Here is a 17,764-nt window from a genome sequence, read left to right as displayed (position 1 = left end):
GGAAAGACTTTTATTGTTTCTTTTTCTTCACACAGTGGATCCTTTCTAAACTGGAAGAAGTGAGAGAGAATCAACCAAAATTGTAATGAATGGAAAAACACCAAGATATGAAGAACGGCTACCTTTTAATTCCTCTTTAAAAAGCAGAACTATTTGAATATCAGCAACAAAAACAAAAACAAGAAGGAAGGAATATTTATCGAATTGTTTGTTATGGTCACAACAGTCTATGGCTATATCACAGAACTAGATGATGTTAAGTTAAAAAAATACCTAATGATGAAAAGATTTTGCCAAGTTTGGGCTTGGTTTTCCAGCTTTTTTTAAGATAAGATTCCAAATTTCATTTTTTTATATAAGCAGCATAAAGTGAATTAGTCTTAACATTTGATATTGAAATTGAACTCTGGAATAATTCTTATGATACTATTCAGAGCAAATGTTTCAGTTTTGATTCTGAAAATCAATACTTAATTTATGTCTTGGGGCTGTTTTGAAATACAAATTTCTTTCTCAAAGGAAATGTTATTCATTAGTGTTACAACCCAAAATATAGGAAGGAGGCTACTGATCAAAGAAGTTGAATTTAGGTGATCACAGGAGGGGCTGCTTATTTGACAATATTATTTTCTTTTTGCAAATGAATGGACCAGGTCATGATTGATTTACAACACAGTACTGCTTTTAGTGTAAACTTTTTTATATTCTAGCTAAGGCAATGTTGCAGCACCTCTGTACTCACAGAAAATATAACAGTTTACAAAAATGTGTAGTGGGGAGAATTAATATTTCTCTGCACTAAAAAATAATCATAAAAGCCTATTATTTTAAATAGAAGTTACTTACAGTCTTGCAAATCAAGGAGGAGTTGATGGGGTTATAAGTGCACTGTTGCATACCAAAAATAAATGCCTTGAACTACGCAATATTGTGTGCTAAGCAAGTGACTAATGAAGTCAGATTTATATTAAATAATAAATATAATATGTCACAGTTGCTTATATCAACTTTTCTTACCCAATGAAACTGTTTTGTTTTGTACCCAGACAGCAGAATTTTGATAGTTTGAATGTCTGCAATTCTATTTGTTTCTTAGATGTAGTAGTCATAGTGTTGTTGAATGGCTATTTACTGCAGTTGATATAGAAAGTACATGAAGCAGTACAGTGTTACATGAAGGCTTCCATGAATTCCAATATCAAAGTCTGCAAAACATCTGGTATGTATAGAAAGTACCTGCTGCCAAAGTATGATTTCTAAACAATAGTTTACAATATTTATAGCTACAGGATAGAATTCTGAAGCTTGAGATATCCAAATGGTTCCATTATTGTAAAATCTTAAACAACTAGCATGCTAACCTATAGTTGCAGATCTTTAATGTACTGTAAGTCTTGCCACTGGTGTTGAGTAACCATTTAGTGGGTTACAAAATACATGTAATCTTGCAATTTTCCCTGTAAATTGAAACAAAATAAGATAATTCCAAAATATTACAATGATTGTGTTACTCCACTTGTTTGTACACCAAGCACGTACCAAGAGTATGAACTCAGGTTATCATGCCAAACTTATGTACTTTGCCTTAGATAAGTAGTGTTCTTAAATGCCCTGAGTACCATTCTCTATCTGTCATTTGTTTATAATCTGTCATTTTCATCTTATATATGATTGTTCAATTAACAGCCTCATTATTTTCTTGATTAGTTTGTGGTCTCTTCCCTATCCCCAGCATTTACAGAGTCGAGCCTGCGCAGTGGATTTTTTAGGTGAGACGCAGTGTGCATGGAACTGGGCCCACCCTTTAATCCTGAGGTTCATCTGCCAGGGCCGAGCGAGCTTGGACGGTGGCAGCGAGGTCCTCATGATGTAGGGTTAATTAGAGTGACCTTCTCTTAGATGGATGGCCCTACAGGGCTAAGCGAGCTCCATCTCATTTACAGAGTATTTGCTGCAACTTTCATTTACAATACCTCTTGTGTGTACTTTGTACGTTTCCATTTGTGTAGCTTTTCAGTTTACCTGATTCTATGTATTTTCTTCTGTCTCTGTTTTAGTATTTCTTACATTTATTTTATCAACAAACACTGATTCTCAAATCTCATCTGGCTCTTCAATAATATTTGAGTAATTTAATCATTAATGTTGAAAAAATTATTTTAAATATGCATATTTGTGGTTAAGCAGCTCATGTTTTGGAAAAAATAAGAATTCACCCCAAATTGCATTTTTCTTATAGAGTATAAAATATTTTGATCTTCTATGCTCACTGAAAGCCTTAACACAAGAGCTGAAATGTTCAGAAGTCAATGTGGGACCTTTCCTCCCACTTTGTTTCCACTTGTAATGACAGCATGATTTTCTATAGTTCCCTGTTCTAGTCAGTGTGTTTTTTGTATTTCCCTATTCTAGTCAGTAAATTGGTTTTTTTCCTTAAACTTTCTCCATACAGTCGTGAGTGGATTTTACCATTTCTTAGCAAACACCAGTTGTCACTTTTAACTATATATCATCCCAGGGCAAAGAGAAAGGTATTCAAACTTGTGCCATTGTGTAATTTTCTGGATTACTGCAAGTTGTTTGAGATGTCCACTCTGCTGTGCCTCATTCCTCATTGCAATATGCATATTTTTTTCATGAAGGCAGAATAGGTATATTAATTTTTATTGGAAGTGTGTATGCAATTACAAAAGGGGATCTAAATAAATATTAAAATGTAGGCATTCAGTTCTGTCCACTGTGGTGTTTAAAGTATTATCATGGCCTTCACTGAAATGCTGAAGAACAGTTTCTCTTCTAGATTACTGTTACGTAAATTTAATAAATTTGAAAAATGTCACTTGGGTTCTCAATTTGCTAAGGGTTAGAACTACCTTTAAGAAACTGCTGAAACTTTCATAAATCTAGTTGTTGCATCTCTTTTTGTTCAGCTGCATGGCTTTCATGGCATGGCTCTCTTGGTTTCCACACTGCCTTCCCCCCCTCAACCTCTTCTTCATCTTGAATAAAGTGAAACTGAATTTTATTTTACTGAAATGTAATTATTATTTGTTTTCTTTATATACTGCTTTAATTAACAAGTAATACCATTACTCAGAATCTTGCAGGTCAAGTCACATCCTGTCTCTGAGAACTAATGGTCAAACTTCTGTTGTAACCATCTCAGTGAAAATAGAATTATAGACTTTAGAATTTCCCTTTGGCTTATTGTGAAGACAAGGTTTTAATAACTGGATTAACATGTATAAGCTTCTTTTAACATTGTTTTGTTGGTTGTGGTTTTTTTCTTCTGTTGCTGCATTGAAAAAACAAAGATGATGATGCCAAATTATAGAAGCATAGACTGGTTTTGTGTTGGAAGGCACCTTACAGATCACCTAATTCCAACCCCTCTGCTGTGTGCAGGGTAACCATCTACTAGACCAGGTTGTTTAAAGCCCCATCCAACCTGACCTTAAACAACTCCAGGGAAGAGGCATTGACAACTACTCTGGCCAACTTGTTCCAATGCCTCACCACACTCACAGGAAGGAATTTCTCTCTAGAATCTAATCTGAACCTGCCCTCCTTCAGTTTGAAGGGATTCCCCCTTGTCCTGTCACTACGTGCCCTTAGTAGTTCCCTACCAGCTCTCTTACTTTGAAGTACCCCTTTAAGTGCAGGAAGGTGCTAGAAGGTCTCCCTTGGGCCTTCTTTTCTCCAGGCTGAACCTCTCCAACTCTGTCTTCATAGGAGAGCAGCTCCACGCCTCAGACCATCTTCCTGGCCTTCCTCTGGACAATCTCCCATTTCTGGTAGGACCACTCTTCAATTTGGGACCCCAGAGCTGGATGCAGTGCTCCAGGTGGGGTCTCACCAGAGCGGAGTAGAGGGGCAGAGTCACCTCCCTCACCTCACTGGCCACGCTGCTTTTGGTGCAGCCCAGGATACAATTGGCTTTCTGGGCTGCAAGTGCATATTGCTTGCTCATGTCCAGCCTCCCATCCACCAGCATCTTCAAGTCCTTCTCAAAGTTGCTCTCACTACATTCTCCTCCCAGCCTGTATCTGTGTTTGGGATAACCAAATTCTTACGTAATTCCTTTTTTTTTTCTTTTCCCTACACATACAATTCTGTATGTATGCCATTAGCTATTTATTATCTTGAGCATTTCACAAAATTATTTTTACAAATGGATTTAGGATTTTTTTCTGACCAGTATGCACAAGTACATCTATCCATCACCTAGGAGCCAAATTTTATTTGATCTGTGCAAATATGATCTTGGTCACAATTTTTGCTCTTGTGACTTCAAGAATCTAAAGCTCACTAACTTCACACACAAGTTTTTTATAAAGAGGTTTTGATTGTCTTCAGGGCAAATCTGGAACAAGAATTCTAAATATTCTTTTAATACTTCAGGGGAGGAGTAAATTTGTTTTAAGTCTCCTCCTACGAGGAATGAAAGAATGTCCAGGGAATTTATTAACTCATCACCTCTTGATCGATACATCAAAGGCTGAAAAAAATGTCATTGCTGGAACAGGCGTGATGAGATAGGACACTAATAGGCAAAAAGGGAAACCTCCCTTTTTTTTTTTTGCTGGATGTCTCCCAAGTTTTTTTATCTTTGTGCATTTTCACTCCTTGTTGCATCAAACAGATTGAAAACTATGTGCAGAAGTTCATCTTGGTACCTGCCCTCATGAATGTTTTTCATTGTTGATTGGGAAGTGTGAAAGAAAAGCATTCTTGTACTGATGGGCCCTGCAAAACCGTAACTGTCTCACCATCTGCAAAGCTTATGCTTCAGCAAAGCTAGGCTTCCATTATTCACATAGACAGCAAATCTTGACTCAAGATATGAAACCTTTAAGAGTTTAAATGCATTTTTCCAGAAGTTCCCAAGGAGCTAAACTCTATCAAGCAGTTCAAGTGTTTGGGCATTTCATATGCTTTCTTCTATTAAATCTGCTGCCCTAGAATGAGTATTTCTCTTGATGTCTTTTCATGTGGCTGAAGTTCTTAAGTAAAACTCCAATATCTACAGATTTTATGACAAGAAATGACTTTGAATTATTTTTTGAGAAGCAATGGTTAGTTTAGGACAGCAGGTTTGAGGGACATATCGTGACATCAGATCTTATAGAGGAGCGTAGAGATGACGTGTTTGGAACATGAACAATATTCTCACAAGATGTGCCGTTTTATTCTGTGCCTTCTGTCACCCTCCCTTGGCTGCTTCTCTTTCAGCAAGTACCTGAGGCACTGTACCCTGTACCTCATCCCAGGACGTATCACACTGTTCCCTCAGTGTGGAGTACTGCCATCCACTCTAGTATGGACACAATGTTATAGGTCAATGTCTTTCCCTCATAGAAAACATTAAAGCGTTGTAAGAACAGGCTTCTATCACTTGTTCCAACAATAAAGAAAGGGCAGGTAACTCAAATGTTAGACTGTTTTCTCCCGGACACACAACTTTTTCTGTGCTGCTGGAAAAAAGGGCATCTGTATTGTTTAATGTGTGAAATGGCAAGCATTTTTTATGGGCAGTGAAAGGTCAGTGTGTGCTTTTCACAGAACTGAGCTGTGAGAACTATCACCTGGCTGAATACACAAAAGCACTACTCAAGCTGAAAAATCAGTAGAACTTAAGTTTTTTCTGTGCTGAACAGAAATTACTATTTTATGCTAATAGTAAAAACTATTGATATAATGTTTTCTCTTAGAAAAATAGCATTTTCATTTATTTGAATACAGAACCTCAGCACATCTTTTGAGCTTAATTGCCTGTGTTAACAGGCTGTTCTGCTACAATGGTCTCCTTACCAGTGCTGCCAAGTTAGCTGATCAAGTGCCAGTGACTACCACAAATTTTACATGGGTAAGATTGCCCTCATGTCTTTATTAATTTTGTCAGAGAATGTTTGACCCAGTGAAGGAGAACTGACTGTGCTATTAGTGGTGCTGACATTTTAGTGATTTGTGCTGGGGCAGGGAGGGGTGGAGATGGGAAAATGTCTGGAAATCATCTAAAGGAGAGCCTTTACTGCTCTCTAATCCATGGAAAACTACGCATGAAGCTTAATGACAGCAAAATGCAAAGTGCAAAAAGCAAGTTATGTTAGTGGTGTAGAGGAATTTAAGGCCTAGTTTATTGCAGGCACCTGTGGCTGATCTCTCAGTGAATGCTGAGAACATTTGTTAAATGCCTTCTGTTTGAGAAATATTATTGTAAGGCACTTGAACAAAAAGGCAGTGATATGTGAGTCACAAATATTTAATTTTTGTAATTTGTTAAAAACTGTGGGTTAAGGAAGAAAATGTGGACAGTATCTGAACAAACTGATTTTATATGTAAATATCAAATTACCATAAAGGTATAATCTCTTGTTGGCATTTTCTCATTCATCTGTTAGTGGAACAAAAACTATTACAACACTGCTTTCTAAAATTTGTGGAGTATACTTTTTTCAATTGTAAACCTTACAGGTCAAAGTAAATTTTTACAAAAACCTATTGAAATTATCCAGCATATATTAATAACTTGCTACACTATTGTAGTATAGTGTCAAATACCATGAGAGATTAAGTTTTCCAAAACACAGAGAGTAAGCAGGATTCTCTTTGGCCAAGAAGGGGGCAAAGCTTCTCTGTAGCTATTAAATTATTGTAACGCTTTCAGTTACTGATTGTAGGAGTCAACGTAGAATCATAGAATCATTTAGGTTAGAAAAGACCTCCCAGGTAAATGAATGCAACCTTTGACTGATCACCACCTTTTCAATTAGACCATAGCACTAAGTGCCACATCCAGTCGTTTCTTGGAACACCTCCAGGGATGGTGACTCCACCAACTCTCTGGGCAGCCTGTTCCTGAACCGTTCCTGGCATGGCTTGAGGCTTGATATATGTCTTGCAGAATACAATACTGTATTAAGTAATAGAATACATCTATGATAATTTTCATAGTCTTTTTGGTGACATTAAGCATCAGTAACATTTGTTAAGGAAAGTTATTCAGGCTGCTTTTATAACTTTGAGCTTTTATATAGATAACAAGTTATAAAAATGAATGCAAAACTATACTATGGGTTTTTACTATATAAAGAGTTGGATTAATAGCCATATTCCCCAAGTTCCCCCTGTATCTTTCTCTTAAGATCAAAGATGAAAAAGGTGCTCCTTCTCGTTAATAAATTGTGATTGTGAGACTAATGGCAATGCAATGACTGCAAGAAATCACTTAAGAATGTCCACAATGCTCCAGTAAAAACCCAAAGTTTCAGTAAAACCGAGTAACTTAAGTTTGTTTTTTAAAGGATATTGTAGAAAACTCACATACCAGATATATTGCATAATTCTGCTTTCTATGTCCAATGAGTAAAACCTAACTGGTTTAAATAGAACTTTTAGGCTTAGAAAAACCTACATACCAAATATATTGCATAATTCTGCTTTCTGTGTTCAATGAGCAAAACTCGACTGGTTTAAATAGAACTTTTAGGCTTTGTGAAAATAGTGTGAGATAAATGCTTACCTGTATAACTGAAAATTAACTAATTAGATGAAAATACATGATTTTCTCTTCTAGATTTTTTTAATTTAAGAACAAACTGACTGAAGTATTCAGAAACTAGGGGTATCTAATGATAGTTTCAAATAAGACCTTTCTTTCTTCCTTCAGTTCTACAACAAAAAGTAATATTCAACTACACTCTCTAGACAGAAGCATACACAAATCACATCAGCTAGAGATCAGAAAGGTTTTTTTGAAATATTTTAAAATAATATTTTAAAATATTGCACTGACTGATCATTACTCTTCATGTTCTATACCCTTTTGTTTGCTGGGTTTTGGAACACCGTTCTGAGTGGCATGATGGCATGTGGAATCAATGTAAGGCTTAATAATAGAAATTTATTTAGTTCTTGTATGAGGTAGTGAGTACCCATGGACTGCTGCTCTATGAAAGGCTCTTCTGACCTCACAGTGAGAGCCGAAGCAGGATGTATCAGTTGAAATATCTGATATTAATCTACAGTAACACGGCTAAAGGACAAGAGCATGGATACTCATCAATACGAATAATAAAGTCTGTCCATGTCAAGAAGGATCTGAAGTACATCACATTCAGACGTTGTTGTTTGAAATTCCTGGGCATTGTGATGGAAGTCAGTTTATTATTTATTTCCTAATGTCCAAAGCGAGAAAACGTTCAAGATAGTAAAAGGAAAATTATTGAAGTTGTTCATGCATTGAAAACTTTGAAAACTCTACTTTAGCTACCATGGATATTGTGATATTTCAGCAAGTGAAGTAAAGTATGCTTTTCATGGTTTAAACATGTCTTGAGAAATGGATTTGTAAGGGCTTTAGGACTTTAGAGTTCAAACTTTAAGCATTTTTGAAGGACATTTGAAGGAATTCTTGTACTTCAGGATGTTAAGAAACAAGTTAAGAAACAAGTAATGCAGTTCTTCTAGTATGTTTTTCCCTAGTTGCCTACTGTTTTATTTTTTTGCAACCTCCTCTACAACATCTGGATATCCAAAACCCATTGTAGTCATATCTTGCTATGAAAGCCAATCAAAATTCTTACAAATATCTTAGTTCCATATTAAATTCCTATAATTTTGCACAGTTAAGTCCTCCAAATTTCACCCAGGATGAAGTGTTGCCTAGAAAATTCCATTTTCCAGGGAAACAAACAAATAACACAATCACAGTTGGACTGATTGGACCATGTGTTACCAGAGTGGATTCTGGTTCTGTGTTGTAACTGCAGGCAGTCAGGTGTTTGTTAGTGATGAAAGGGGTGGTTTGGTGTGAAAACATCTATGATCATGCTAGTGTGAATTCTGTAATTTTGAAATTAAAAAAATGCTTTCCCTTGGAAAATCAGTAACCCCACTTATTGCAATAGCTTGTCTAAGAGCAGACTTTTTCAATTACATTTGTTTCTCTCAATTTCACTGAACGTAATTTTTCTTTTAATTATTTCTATTATATGGCAGGGAGAATTATCTACTGTTGTGACCCTTCATTTATTTTTTTTTCTACGTCCTCTTTCCCTCAGTGTCTCCAGCACCCTTCAATAGCTTTAGCTAACTGAAAGTTGTAAACATACTTCAGGACTTCAGTGGATCTACGAGGGCCCTCTCTTCCAAAGAGTTACAGTTAGCTCTAAATGAAATTCAACTTCATTTCAATACAAGCACTCTTGTTACTACAAATAATAAAGAGGATGCAGCATCACCCACTATCCAAGACTTTTAATTAAACTAATAGTTCAGCATACACAGTAATTGGGCTGCTTGAATTGGAAATTTCAAGAGAAGTGTTTAGAAACACCATTTCAGTTACTGTATTAACTTTGGAGACTTAAAGGGATGGAAACACATACATACAGCACTCATTGAATGCAAAAGCTTGAAGGACCATAGAAGTAAGGCTGCAGCAACTACTTTCTTAATAATCGTAATAATCTTAATACTGAATCATTTGGTAGGCCATTTTACCTAAATAGAATATTTCCTAAATCAAAAGGGTACTCAGTAATTTCTGTAGTTGGCACTCATACTCCAAGAATATCTTGCCAAGTTGGCACAAATGAGGACACAGCAATATATCAAAGTCAGTGAAATAACTAAAAAGTTAACAGAAACAAGATGAATGTGCTATCATAAATTAATCACTCAGACTTAAACACAAATTACTAAACAGCAATCACAGAAGTGTTCCCACAAAAGCACCTAAACAGAAATTCAGTTGTGCGTGGCTTTAGCCCAATAGTTGCTGGCATAAAACAATAAAACCCTTTAACTTTTATTTGAATAATCTTTGCAGTTATGCCAAAATAAACATAGGGATTAAGAGCCGAACACAAAAATATCAGTCCTAGCTATAAGGTTTACCAACAGTCCTCTATTCCTTGTCTCTTCATCCGCAATGCTAATACTGCACACTAAAGTGAAAGGCTGCAGACAGGAATGCTTCAGATTTAGATATTTTTAATATAAAAGATGATGCATTTAGCTTCTCATCTGACTATGCAGTTATTCTTAACTTTACCCTCCTTAGTTGCACAAGACTCTTGTGGTTTTCATGACTGGGTTTAAATTCCAGGGTGACATTACTGTGTCTCTATAAATGAGCCGTGAGAGCAGGACGCACAAGATCCAATGTCTGGTGTTCCTCTCTGCAGTCTATCTTCCCACCACAAGAAGGCAACATTAAATCATCCAAAATCCTAACAAAGCACACAAAAAGTGGAAGGTGTATTCGAGATGCTACACCGTGGTTGTAGCACAAGCCTTCCTGTATTTAAACAGCACTTTCCTGCTCCCTTTTCCTTTGGTGGGAGTGTATCAATGTACTCTTGCCTTGCTGCCTGAGCATCCCTCACATTTGGACTCCAGAATCAAAAATTCTTAAAATGTTGTCACTTACTCAGAAAAGTTTTCTCTGAAAAATAAGAAAATTGCTCCTCTCCATGTAATGTAGCAAATCATTGTCGAGCTCTCAATTGTAAGTAACAGTAAAAGGAAGATTTAACAAAATTAAAAATAAAACTAATTTTTGATTGTGCCTGATCTCTTAGAAAATGAGATGACAGTAGACTATTAAATGACATCCTTCTTCTTCAATGTATGATTATTTAAGAAAAATGCAGACAAACATATAACAAGAATGATAATGTTTGACATGGAGGAGCAGATTGCCTGTGTGTAACCATTCTAAATCAAATTTTACCATAAATGCCTAATCTAAATATTTTATGCTGAAATTTAATCCTGAGCCTTCGCAGAAATAGAAATGTAAATTTACTGTTATCATGAAACAAGCTTTTTAAAAGTTATTTGAAAACTGGGGGAGAGACTTATCTGCATTCTTATTTATATCTGAAACTTTTCATGTAACTGACCTGTTTGACCTGCCTGCTTGTTGTCAATATATTTTGTAAAGCTGTTTTTCATGATTTTCCCCAAGGGAAACTCAGTTATGTGCCAGCTGTGTTGACCTCAGAACTGGGAGAAATTATGGTTCCAGTACATTCAGAAAGCCTAAAATTAGTTTATTTCATCACTCCAGCTTAAGGTTTGATTTGCACAGGCCATCATAGACACAGGTGTAAATAATAAAATCAGAGTGAAACCATCTCTTCGTTATGAACCAGCAATGTGCGCAAGTGACCAAGAAGGCCAATGACATCCTGACTTGTATCAGGAACAATGCGGCCAGCAGGACCAGGGAAGGGATCATCCCCTCTGCTCAGCACTGATAAGGCCACACCTTGAATCCTGTATTCAGTTTTGGGCCTCTCATGGCAAGAAAGACATTGAGGGGCTGGAACGAGTCCAGAGAAGAGCAACAGAGCTGGTGAAGGGTCTGGAGCACAAGTCCTATCAGGAATGGCTGAGGGAGCTGGGGTTGTTTAGCCTGGAGAAAAGGAGGCTTAGGAGAGACCTTGTCACTCTCTATGACTACCTGAAATGAGGGTGTATTGAGTAGGTGGTTGGTCTCTTTTTGTAACAAATGATGAGACAAAATGGCCTTAAGTTGCACCAGGGGAGGTTTAGATTGGCTATTAGAAATAAATTCTTCACAAAAGGGGTGCTTAAAGCAGAGGCTGCCCACGAAAGTGGTTGAGTAACCATCCCTGGAGGTGTTTAAAAGCCAAGTGTTTAAAGAAGTGACACCATGAGATATGGTTTAGTCACAGGACTTGGTTAACTTTGGACTTGGTGATCTTAAGGGTTTTTTCAAACCTAAATGGTTCTGTGATTAACTTCATTGTCTTGCTTGTTGTTGTAGTTAGGCTGGGTAATTGCTGCTTAGAGGAGTCTAAGAGATGGTATTCCCTCCATCTGTCATAGCATTCTTGAATTCATAGAATCATAAAAAAGTTTGGATTGGGCAGGGTTCCCTGCTTTGGGCAGGGAACATTCCACTCGAACTGGTTGCTCAGAGCTCCGTCCAGCCTGGCCTTGAACACTCACGAAGATGGGGGTTGTACAAATTACACAGTAATTTCTTGCTAATATCTAATCTAAGCCTACTCTCTTTCAGTTTAAAGCCATTCCTTCCTGTCCTATCCCGAATTCCTGGCTAAGAAGTTTTAATCCTTGAACACATTTAATTTTCAAGTCAAATGACTGCAACTGAATGTTTTAAACTCATGAAGTTCAACAAGACCAAGTGCAAGGTCCTGCACCTGGGCTGGGGCAAACCCCAACATCAATAAGGACTGGGGGACAAATGGAGTGAGAGCAGCCCTGAGGAGAAGGACTTGGGGATACTGATGGATGAAAAGTTAGACATGAGTTGTCAATATGTGCATGCAGTCCAGAAAGCCCACCACATCCAACTGACCAGTGTGGCCAGCACGTGGAGGGAGGTGATTCTCCCCCTTTACTCTCTTCTCTTGAGATCCACCTCAAGAGTACTCCATACAGCTCTGAAATCCCCAGAACAAGAAAGACATGGATCTGTTGGAGTGAGTCCAGAAGACATAGAAAGGCTCCTTACTGGGGCGTGTAGAGAAAGGACAAAGGGCAATCGTTTTACATTGAAAGTGGGTAGATTTAGTTTGGGCATAAGGGAGAAATTTTTTGTGATGAAGGTGGTGAGACACTGGAATAGGGTACCTGGAGAAGCTGTGGATGCCCTGTCATTGGAAGTGTCCAAGGCCAGGCTGGATGGGGCTCTGGGTCCCTACCGTGGTGGACTAGAGGATTGATGCCATGGAATGTTGGTGCTAAAGAAATACTCCAGAGCAGTTAATTAGGGGTGAGATAAAGAAAGGGTTTAATTATGCTAAGGCAAAAGGTGTTACATGGCGCACGCCCTGGCTGTGCCCGAGATGCTACATTTTATAACAATATCTGTCCAATCCCAAACATATCCACCCCGTGGCCTTTGCTCTGGGCCGCCCCAGGTCCACCCCCTGAGAAATGGGTCTGGGGGCTTTTACTTCATCATCTTCACCATCTTCAGAGCACAAAGGATACATATTCACCTGATTCTTGACTCCATTTTGTTATTCAGGCCCTGATATACTGTTCTCTAAACAGTCTAGGCCTTGCCTTGACAAGAGACTAAACATTGCCACTGAATTCAGGGGTAGGTTTGATATGGGGTGCATAGAATGGGGTAAGAGGGTTAAGGAATGTGTAAACTAAGGGAAAGGGACAAGGGAGTGAGGGTTGCTGCTTTTAAAATCTACTTATAAAACTTATAGGGCTTACAAATATAAGAAAAATAAAAAAAAAAAACATTAAGGGCTTAAGGCATCAGGATCTTTAAAGGTCACTTCCAACCCAAACCATTATATGATTGGAAGTGTTCTCTTCTGTAACTGTTGAACTGGGTATATATTAATGTTTGCTATACCTTTAGTGGTCTGCAAAAGTATTGTTCTAAAATTCATTTAATATTGTAGTAAATTATTTAGTGTTTGGAATATAACAAATTGTTTACTGTAAATTTAGTTTGCCAACATTTTTTCCAATATACTGATAGATATCATCTAGGCTTTTTAACTTAGGTCCTATTTAAAGATGAAGTTAGGTTTCTTCCCAACCTCTTAATGAAGCCTAGGAGAGTCACAAATGGTAATGCTGCATACAGATCTGTTTTGAATCTGGAGCAGTGAATTCTTGGATCTGTTGAGTGCCAGCTGTAAGCATGTTTTGTATCAAATAATCTGACTGTTGTGACAGGAAAGCTGTGATTAAAAGAGAGGGTCCTGTGGAGATGGGGCAGCGCTGTTCTGAGCCAGCTTCCTTTTCTGCCTTGAGACTCCTGCTCAGTCCATCCCCCTGTCACCAATTCACTTCTTGGAGGAAGGCTCTGAAGGGCTGGCTGTGCATGTGTGAATAAAATGGTGCAAAAAAATCTAGTTTACATAAGAGGCATGCACCACACAGCCAGTCGCTCACTCCCTCACCAGTAGGACCAGGGAAAGAATCAGAAGGGTAAAAGCCAGAAAACTTCTGGGTTGAGATAAAGCCAGTTTAATAGGGAAAGCAAAAGCTGTGCTCACAAGCAAAGCAAAATGAGGAATTCATTCACCACTTCCAATGGGCAGGCAAGTGTTGGACTTGATGATCCTTGGCGGTCCCTTCCAACTCAGAATGTTCTGTGAACTCTGTGAACTCTGTTCAGCCATCTCCAGGAGAGCAGGGCCTCATCACACATAACAATTACTTTGGAAGACAAATGCCATCACTCCAAACGTCCGCCCTTTCCCCCCACTGTGTATACTGAGGACGACATCATATGGTCTGGAATATCCCTTTGGTCAGTTTGGGTCACCTATCCCAGCTGTGTCTCCTCCCATTTTCCCATGCACCCTCAATTTCCTCACCAGTGTGGGAGTACAAAAAGCAGAAAAGACCTTGGCTTTGTGCAAACTCTGCTCAACAATAAAAAACCCCATCTCTATTATCATCACTGTGTTCATCATGAATCCATAGCACAGCCCCATACCAGCCACTGTGAAAAATTAAGGGCTTGTTAGTTACTACTTGTGGAAGTATATTGTAAAATTTAAGGGCTTGCTAGCTAACGCTTTTGAGTCTAAATACTGGACTGGTTGCTGGAGTTAAGGCAAGTGTACAATAAAAGCACAAGAGTTCCTTGACACTTGGTCTGGTGCCTTGGTTCAGACTGATGAGAATTTACAATGAACATCACACCCCGTACTGATGGGTCGTGACAAGGTCTGGACTGAAAAATGTTAATACTGATAGACCTGTTAATCCAGACACTCAAAAAGATCAATCAGAAAACAGACCTTTTATAGTTATGGGGTCTTTGAGTTATTATGGGCAGCTGCAAAACTATGGAATATAGAGACTAATGCCTCAAAAGTAGTTTCTTCTTGCTAAATTCGTATTTATTTAAAATATTGTAAGTCTCTAAAATATTGTGAATATACTGCTCTTCCGAGTTGTCATATTGAAGACTAATGTACAGACATAATGCCTGGGAAAATTCTCCATTGTTGGAATTATTTTTGATTTTACAGGTATTCTGTTACACAAAACCAAATTAGAAGTATTGTGATTTTATTAAAACTGTGCTTTTAAATAGTAGCTGGAGGCTTTATATGTAACTATTATAATTACTGCTGCACCAGCAATTGTTAATTAATGTAAAATAGGAATGCATCATGATATAAGCATTCCTATTAGTATTTCTTGTAGATTCTTTACAGATATAATGTAATCCATATTGCATTTTTACCTTAATTTTACACAGCAAAACTATGTTAACAAGACAGGCAGTGTTGTCTATTAAATAAATTTTTCTGTTCTGTAACTGTTGTTGCAAATATTCATGCTGATTTAAAACACTGTAGGAAGCGCTTCACCTATGATTTACACTTTATTTGGGGACTGTATATGAAGCAAAGATTAGAGGCCCTCTGTACTGGCATTTTCTTTGAACTTCCTAAAGTCACAGGACAGATATCCTCTTCTGGAGAAACTAAAGGGCACTGACATGCAAATACACAACACAGGATTATGACTGGGATTGACTCTGGTTTCAGTCCATGCTAAAACTTGTTGTGTATCCAAGGGTATTTAATGTAATTGTAGCTGCAAAATTATCTTTGTAATCAGGGTCTTGTGAAAAGAATTATATCATAAGTGCCTGCATCTGCAGACCTTAGTCCCCTTATGTGCCATGAGACATCAGGATTAATACTCAATTTCATAGTATATAACAAATTGAGTTTGACACTGGCAGCTAGTCTGACGCTCATAATTCAAAGAAAAGTCCTAAAATGAAGTGAAAAATTACCTAAAGCATGAAGTGATAATAGTATAATGCCATGGGTACATCTTTCTCATTCTCTGTAAACACAGAATTACTAATAAAAAATGCCTTTGGTGTAGATTATAGGTGTATAATATGACATAAGCAGTGCTGACAGAAGAGGACCTGGTGGTCCTGGTCGATGGCAAGTTGGATATGAGTCAGCAGTGCCCTGGCAGCCAGGAGGGCCAACTGTGTCCTGGGGGGCATCAGGCAAAGCATCGCCAGCCGGTCAAGGCAGGGGATTGTCCCGCTCTGGCCTGCACTGGGTGGCATCACCTTGAATATTGTGTGCAGTTTAGGACACAACACGTGGGAAAGATATTAAGCTCTAAGAGAGCATCCAAAGTAGTGCAATGAAGGTGGTGAAGGGTCTTGAGGAGAAGCCGTATAAGGAGCGACTGAGGTCACTTGGTCTGTTCAGCCTGGAGAAAAGGAGTCTGGGGGAGACCTCATTGCAGTCTACAACTTCCTCGTGAGGGGAAGAGGAGGGTCAGACACTGATCTCTTCTCTGTGGTGACCAGTGACAGGACCCAAGTTGTGTTGGTGGAGATTTAGGGTAGATGTTAGAAAAATGTTCTTCACCCTGAGGGTGGTTGGGCACTGGAACAGGTGCCCCAGGGAAGTGGTCACAGCACCAAGCCTGACAGAGTTCAGGAAGTATTTGGATTATACTCTCAGGCACATGGTGTGACTCTCAGGCATGGTCCTGTGCAGGGTTAAGAGTTGGACTTGGTGATCCTTGTGGGTCCTTTCCAACTTGGCATATTCTTTGATTCTGTGTTTCTGTCAAAACAAGATACAGTAAATTTCACTTTCCTTGTATGAGTAATGATAATCTTAGGAGATATCATACAATAATTCGTCCAGGATTTGGTGAAAGAGGGGATTAAACTTGAAAGGTTTAATGTCCTTAAAAGCAGCAGAAAGTCCTTCAACCTGGGCCGCAGGTAAGTCCTGTATATTTTTATACTGAGGAATATCAGCATTTAAACCAAAAGTGTCATGTTTTGTTGTGTGTTTTGTTCAAGTGCATGTGCATGTGTGCGTGTTCCTGTGACTGGGTGCGACAATTTATTACTAAGACCAGAACAATGCCAGCTATGTCAGCCTGACTACTGTAATGATTGAGTAAATGATTTTTCTAGAAGTTTGGGTTAGCATGCTAGAAAATATCATCGTAAAATAGAATTATAACTGGAAGTGGATTGTTTATTTTACATCTAGTTTTAAAAGAATACTGATTGTCAGGCTTTGATATAAGCTATAGCTGTGTTGCATTCATGGTCAACATAAATATTTATTGCAACTGAACTGAAAATCTGCAAGCTATGGGAAAATTAAGTAAGTGCCCAAGCTTTATTCACAGCTCCTCCAGTACTTAAGAAACAGTTCTACTAACTAGGACTTTGGTTTTTTTTAAATTGTTGAATCTAACTTGAAGGATTTTTGAGGGTTATTGCAAATAAGTGGACTTTGAATCTATAGCACTAGCTATTGCTGTCTATAGCTTTAGTTCTTTAAGTTAGTTTGACATCTGATAAAATGCTTAAGTGTCCTTTTTTTTCCCCCTCTGGTTAAACACTTTGAAGGATAACTGAATGACATAAGATGCCCTACAAGGCTCAGAAGGTTTGTATTTTGCTGTAGTATCCCAGCACTAAGAAGTCTAGAAAAGGGTTATTAAATCCTGTCAACACTTGGTAATAAGTTTGCATTTCAACAAACATCTTTTGGCATTTCCAATGGCTTATCATGAAAGGAGTTTAAATACCATGAAAATTTGTAGCAAGATTCGAGTTTTATGTAAGTCTCACCACCAAGATGTTGGCCCAAGCGACATTATGGAAATATGTAGAATTGTAAATACATGAGCAATTGCTGCTCTACAGAAAGAACAGAAAGAGTTCTAAACAAACCTATAATCATTAGAGACCCAACAAAGGAACAAA

The 17,764-nt window shown here is 38.0% G+C and overlaps 1 protein-coding gene across 1 annotated transcript in view; it reads left to right on the top strand.

Moving 5' to 3' along the window:
• LOC113984071 (vacuolar protein sorting-associated protein 13A-like) overlaps positions 1-3,030 on the top strand; it is a 32,042-nt gene extending 29,012 nt beyond the window's left edge. Inside the window, exon 23 of the mRNA XM_039379028.1 lies at positions 36-3,030. Within this exon, the coding sequence (XP_039234962.1) occupies positions 36-86 (51 nt within the window). The 3' untranslated portion in view covers positions 87-3,030. The remainder of the gene's footprint in view (positions 1-35) is intronic.
• The last annotated feature ends 14,734 nt before the right edge of the window (positions 3,031-17,764 follow it).

Source organism: Pipra filicauda, unplaced genomic scaffold (assembly GCF_003945595.2).
Source record: "Pipra filicauda isolate LSUMZ 115617 unplaced genomic scaffold, ASM394559v2 scaffold153_size1761393_pilon, whole genome shotgun sequence".
NCBI classification, from domain to species: domain Eukaryota; kingdom Metazoa; phylum Chordata; class Aves; order Passeriformes; family Pipridae; genus Pipra; species Pipra filicauda.
The sequence above is the reverse complement of the archived record's forward strand: the minus strand, read 5'-3'. Positions and strand labels throughout refer to the sequence as shown.